Here is a 6,032-nt window from a genome sequence, read left to right as displayed (position 1 = left end):
AAGGTTAGCATTAGCTTGTTATAATAGAAACTGTCAGTAGACTTGCATAATAAAGACATGCCTCAAAACTCATGAATTTCTGTTTTAGACCATCAAAATGTGTTACAATTATAGTTAGCATGCTAATATTAGCGTGATGACATGAAAAGTTGGCATACTTCAAAGATTGCGGAAAGTTTCAAGAGCCATATTTAAGTTTAAACTAACTTAGCTAAAATGCTCGCATCCAACATTAGCATATTTTAGTTTAAATTAGCTAAACACTTGGCTAGTAGCATAGTAGCGCTAAGTGTTGATCAAAAACAAGGCAGGGGGTTTATTTTAGAAAGGATATTTCCTATTTCTGGCCACGGTAACATCACAGACGGTTTGAACGGTAACACCGTGTCACAAATGACCGTTCTGTCGGTGTCTTGTTTATTTTGGCAGTAGAACATTTCAACATACATGCTAGCATGCAAGGTTAGCGTGTTAGCATTAGCTTGTTACAATAGAAACTGTCAGACTTGCATAATGAAGACATGCCTCAAAACTCATGAATTTCTGTTTTAGACCATCCAAATTTGTTACAATTATAGTTAGCATGCTAATATTAGCGTGATGACATGAAAAGTTGGCATACTTCAAAGATTGCGGAAAGTTTCAAAAGCCATATTTAAGTTTAAACTAAATTAGCTGAAATGCTAGCATACAACATTAGCATATTTTAGTTTAAATTAGCTAAACACTTGGCTAGTAGAGTAGTAGCACTAAGTGTTGATCAAAAACAAGGCAGGGGGTTTATTTTGGCAAGGATATTTCCTATTTCTGGCCACGGTAACATCACAGACGGTTTGAAGGGTAACACCGTGTCACAAATGACCGTTCTGTTTGTGTCTTGTTTATTTTGACAGTAGAACATTTCAACATACATGCTAGCATGCAAGGTTAGCATTAGCTTGTTATAATAGAAACTGTCAGTAGACTTGCATAATGAAGACATGCCTCAAAACTCATGAATTTCTGTTTTAGACCATCAAAATGTGTTACAATTATAGTTAGCATGCTAATATTAGCGTGATGACATGAAAAGTTGGCATACTTCAAAGATTGGGGAAAGTTTCAAGAGCCATATTTAAGTTTAAACTAAATTAGCTAAAATGCTCGCATACAACATTAGCATATTTTAGTTTAAATTAGCTAAATACTTGGCTAGTAGCGTAGTAGCACTAAGTGTTGATCAAAAACAAGGCAGGGGGTTTATTTTAGCAAGTAGATTTCCTATTTCTGGCCACCATAACATCACAGACGGTTTGAACGGTCACACCGTGTCACAAATGACCCTTCTGTCTGTGTCTTGATTATTTTGGCAGTAGAACATTTCAACATACCTGCTAGCATGCAAGGTTAGCGTGTTAGCGTTAGCTTGTTACAATAGAAACTATCAGGAGACTTCCATAATGAAGACATGCCTCAAAACTCATGAATTTCTGTTTTAGACCATCCAAATGTGTTACAATTATAGTTAGCATGCTAATATTAGCGTGATGACATGAAAAGTTGGCATACTTCAAAGAATGCGGAAAGTTTCAAAAGCCATATTTAAGTTTAAACTAATTTAGTTAAAATGCTAGCATACAACATTAGCATATTTTAGTTTAAATTAGCTAAACACTTGGCTAGTAGCGTAGTAGCACTAAGTGTTGATCAAAATCAAGGCAGGGGGTTTATTTTAGCAAGGATATTTCCTATTTCTGGCCACGGTAACATCAGACGGTTTGAACGGTAACACCGTGTCACAAATGACCGTTCTGTTTGTGTCTTGTTTATTTTGGCAGTAAAACATTTTAACATACCTGCTATCTGGCTTGATTGAAGCTAGCATGGAAGGTTAGCGTGTTAGCGTTAGCTTGTTATAATAGAAACTGTCAGTAGACTTGCATAATGAAGACATGCCTCAAAACTCATGAATTTGTTTTAGACCATCCAAATTTGTTACAATTATAGTTAGCATGCTAATATTAGCGTTATGACATGAAAATTTAGGCATACTTAAAAGATTGCGGAAAGTTTCAAAAGCTGTATTTAAGTTTAAAGTAAATTAGCTAAAATGCTCGCATACAACATTAGCATATTTTAGTTTAAATTAGCTAAACACTTGGCTAGTAGCGTAGTAGCACTAAGTGTTGATCAAAAACAAGGCAGGGGGGTTATTTTAGCAAGGATATTTCCTATTTCTGGCCACGGTAACATCACAGACGGTTTGAACGGTAACACCGTGTCACAAATGACCGTTCTGTTTGTGTCTTGTTTATTTTGGCAGTAGAACATTTCAACATACCTGCTAGCATGCAAGGTTAGCGTGTTAGCGTTAGCTTGTTACAATAGAAACTGTCAGTAGACTTGCATAATGAAGACATGCCTCAAAACTCATGAATTTTGTGTTTTAGACCATCCAAATTTGTTACAATTATAGTTAGTATGCTAATATTAGCGTGATGACATGAAAAGTTGGCATACTTCAAAGATTGCGGCAAGTTTCAAAAGCCATATTTAAGTTTAAACTAAATTAGCTGAAATGCTAGCATACAACATTAGCATATTTTAGTTTGAATTAGCTGAAATGCTAGCATACAACATTAGCATGTTGACATGAAAAAAAGTTGCCGTTGGTCTTGGATGGCGCAAATATCGAAAGCCATCAATTTTTAGATTTATATGAATAAAATAGGCTAAAATGTTAGCATGCTAATATAGGAAAAGTTCACATTATTTTTAAAATCATGCATTTAGTATAGCATACATTGTTTACCCCAGAATATTTGTTAGTCAAGTTGGGAAGGGGGCGTCGCCCGGGACAGGCTACCAGGAGGGGCAATCGTAGACTACAGACTGGTGAAGTAGGCCTGCTTCGTTGCATGAAGAAGCCTACAAATTTTGGTTGTGGTTTCCACTCTATGCTGAGTGGCAATATATATATATATATATATATATATATTGAGTAAAGTAAAAACTAAACACAAAACAGTCCTAGTTACCTGACATACTAAGAGTGTCATTCTGTCTTAGTAGTCAATATTTTCTAATATTTACAATATCGTACAATTTTTTTTTTCAGCTATAGTTCCATGAATCATTAGTGATGTAGCAGCCTAGTTTTGAATGGCAGGGTCCCTGCTATCACATGTTGATAAAAAATATAACATTTACATAACAAAAGTCAACTACAGGCTTCCCAAAAGCTGTAATAAATTAAGCATGAGTTCAGCATGTGGCCCCACTTTTAACTCTTTTTTTTTTTTTTTTTTTTTTTTTTTCCCAAACACTTATTGCAAATGCTTATTTACAGTAAATCATTAATTTGACTTAGTCATTATTTTGTCTTAATAAGTAAATATGAGCTAAAATGTTAGCATAAAACGTTAGCATGCTAGCAAGTTTTAAATACATGATTTTTAGTTTGAAACGTACAAATTAGCTAAAATGTTAGCATAAACGATGGCATGCTAATAAAGAAGTTAACATGTTTCGAGGATGTGTCAAGTTTTAAAAATAGAGATTTTTAGGTTGAAACATACAAATGAATCAAAGTTTTAGCATAAAGCGCTAGCATGTTAAAAAAGTTAACATGCTTTTGACATGTGTCAAGTTTTAAAAATATAGATTTTAAGTTTTTAAATGTACAAATCAGCTAAAATGTTAGCATAAAACGCTAGAATGCTAATAGAGAAGTTAACATGCTTTTAAGATGTGTCAAGTTTTAAAAATATAGATTTTAAGTTTAAATGTAAAAATCCGCTAAAATGTTAGCATATAATGCTAGCATGCTAATAAAGGAGACGTTAACATGCTTTTAGATGGTGTCAAGTTTTTAAATCCATGATTTTCAGATTTAAATGTACAATAGAGCTAAAATGTTGTCATAAAATGCTAGCATGCTAATAAAGGAGAAGTTAACATGCTTTTAAATGGTGTCAAGTTTTAAAACCCATGATTTTTAGGTTGAAATGTACAAATTTGCTAAAATGTTAGCATATAAAACAGCATGCTTATAAATGAGAAGTTAACATGCTTCTAAGATGGGTCAAGTTTTAAATAATGTAGATTTTTAGGTTGAAAAGTACAAATTAGCTAAACTGTTAGCATAAAAGGCTATCATGCTAATAAAGGAGAAGTTAACATGCTTCTTAGATGTGTCAAGTTTTAAAAATATTGATATTTAAATGTAAAAATGAGCTAAAATGTTATTATAAAAGGCTAGCATGCTAATAGATAAGAAAGTTAACATGCTTCTTAGATGTCACATTTTTAAAATATTGATTTTTAAGTTTAAATGAATAAATTAGCTAAAATGTTGGCAAACAACGCTAGCATGCTAATAAAGAAGTTAACATGCTTTTAAGATGGCATCAAGTTTAAAAAATATTGATTTTCAGGTTTAAATGTACAAATTAGTTTAAATATTGGCATAAAACCCTAGGATGCTAATTAATAAAGAAGTTAACATGCTTTTAGGCAAGGCAGCTTTATTTGTATAGCACTTTCATTACACAAGGCAGACTCAAAGTGCTTCACAAGTGAAACGAAATAAAATAAAAGCAAAATTAAAATGCAGACAATAAAAATAAAAACAGTGTGGACGATGTGTGAAGTTTAAAAAAATATAGATTTTTTTAGGTTAAAACGTACAAATGACCTAAAATGTTAGCATAAAACGTTAGCATGCTAATAAATGAGAAGTTAACATGCTTTTAAGATGTGTCAAGTTTTAAAAATCTCGATTTTTAGGTTGAAACGTACAAATGAGCTAAAATGTTAGCATAAAACGTTAGCATGCTAATAAATGAGAAGTTAACATGCTTTTAAGATGTGTCAAGTTTTAAAAATCTCGATTTTTAGGTTGAAACGTACAAATGAGCTAAAATGTTAGCATAAAAGGCTAGCATGCTAAATAAAGGAGAAGTTAACATGCTTTTAAGATGTGACAAGTTTTAAAAATATTGATTTTTTTTAGTTGACATGTACAAATTAGCTAAAATGTTAGCATATAAAACACTAGCATGCTAATAAATGAGAAGTTAACGTGATTTTAAGATGGGTCGAGTTTGAAAAATCTCGATTTTTAGGTTGAAACGTACAAATGAGCTAAAATGTTAGCATGCTGATAAAAGAGAAGTTAACATGCTTTTAAGATGGCATCCAGTTTTAAGAATATAAATGTTTAGGTTGCCAGGTAGAAACGAGATAAAAGGCGAGCACAGAAGTTCCGTGGCTTAGTTAGTGTCAGGTGTGTTTATTGACAAAAGGAGCGAGCTGAGGAATGTGTGGGCATGATCCTCCTCACAGGACGTAGTAACGCTGTGCTTGACTTTGGACTCTCGGTCCCAGAATGTGACGGAGCGAGGTTGATCCCCCAGAGCGGACAAACTGGTTTGTGCGGCGGGCGTGGAGGCGGTCCCGCCTCCCCAGGACCTCCCCGGGCCGCCGGTGTTGCGGACACACATCGCAGGCGACTGGCGACGCCGCACCTCGGGTCTCCTCGTGTCTCCTGGCCTCTCCGACCACCATGCCCCTCCAGACCGCTCTGGCGGGCCGGGGCAACTCCGCCTCCGCCGCCGTGGACACGCAGATGGACGGCAGGTCCTTCGAGCAGCTGAGGCAGGAGTGTCTGCAGAGAGGTGTTCTCTTTGAGGACCCCGACTTCCCCGCCGCCGACTCCTCGCTCTTCTTCAGCCAGAGTATTCCTGTCAAGATGGAGTGGAAAAGACCCCCGGTGAGTCCTCCTCTTCTCCTACTTGTGTTTGGAAGATGAACGCCACTAACGCCGTCCTGCAGGGGGAATTGGACTCTGAGCGCGTGCGACACTTTATTGCGTCCTCCCTGGCCTCCAGGATGTGACCCTGCATTAGTGGGTGGGGTGTGTGTGTGTGACCCCCCCCCCCCATGAATACCTGAGCTGCCTGCGTGTGGCGTGTCGGCCCGGAATGTGAACACACCTGTCGGCTGTCAGATAACAAAGAACCTGTTCTCTGCAGGACATCTGCGCCAGCCCC

General features: G+C 36.2%; 1 protein-coding gene across 1 annotated transcript in view; it reads left to right on the top strand.

The window, feature by feature from the left end:
• Window positions 1-5,454: 5,454 nt before the first annotated feature.
• The window catches only part of capn9 (calpain 9), a 42,556-nt gene continuing 41,978 nt past the window's right edge, over window positions 5,455-6,032 (top strand). The window contains exons 1-2 of the mRNA XM_061915485.1: window positions 5,455-5,752; window positions 6,015-6,032. The exon at window positions 6,015-6,032 is cut by the window's right edge and continues 52 nt beyond it. Of these exons, the coding sequence (XP_061771469.1) occupies window positions 5,546-5,752; window positions 6,015-6,032 (225 nt within the window). The 5' untranslated portion in view covers window positions 5,455-5,545. The remainder of the gene's footprint in view (window positions 5,753-6,014) is intronic.

This window comes from Nerophis ophidion, linkage group LG01, assembly GCF_033978795.1.
Source record: "Nerophis ophidion isolate RoL-2023_Sa linkage group LG01, RoL_Noph_v1.0, whole genome shotgun sequence".
NCBI classification, from domain to species: domain Eukaryota; kingdom Metazoa; phylum Chordata; class Actinopteri; order Syngnathiformes; family Syngnathidae; genus Nerophis; species Nerophis ophidion.
The sequence above is the reverse complement of the archived record's forward strand: the minus strand, read 5'-3'. Positions and strand labels throughout refer to the sequence as shown.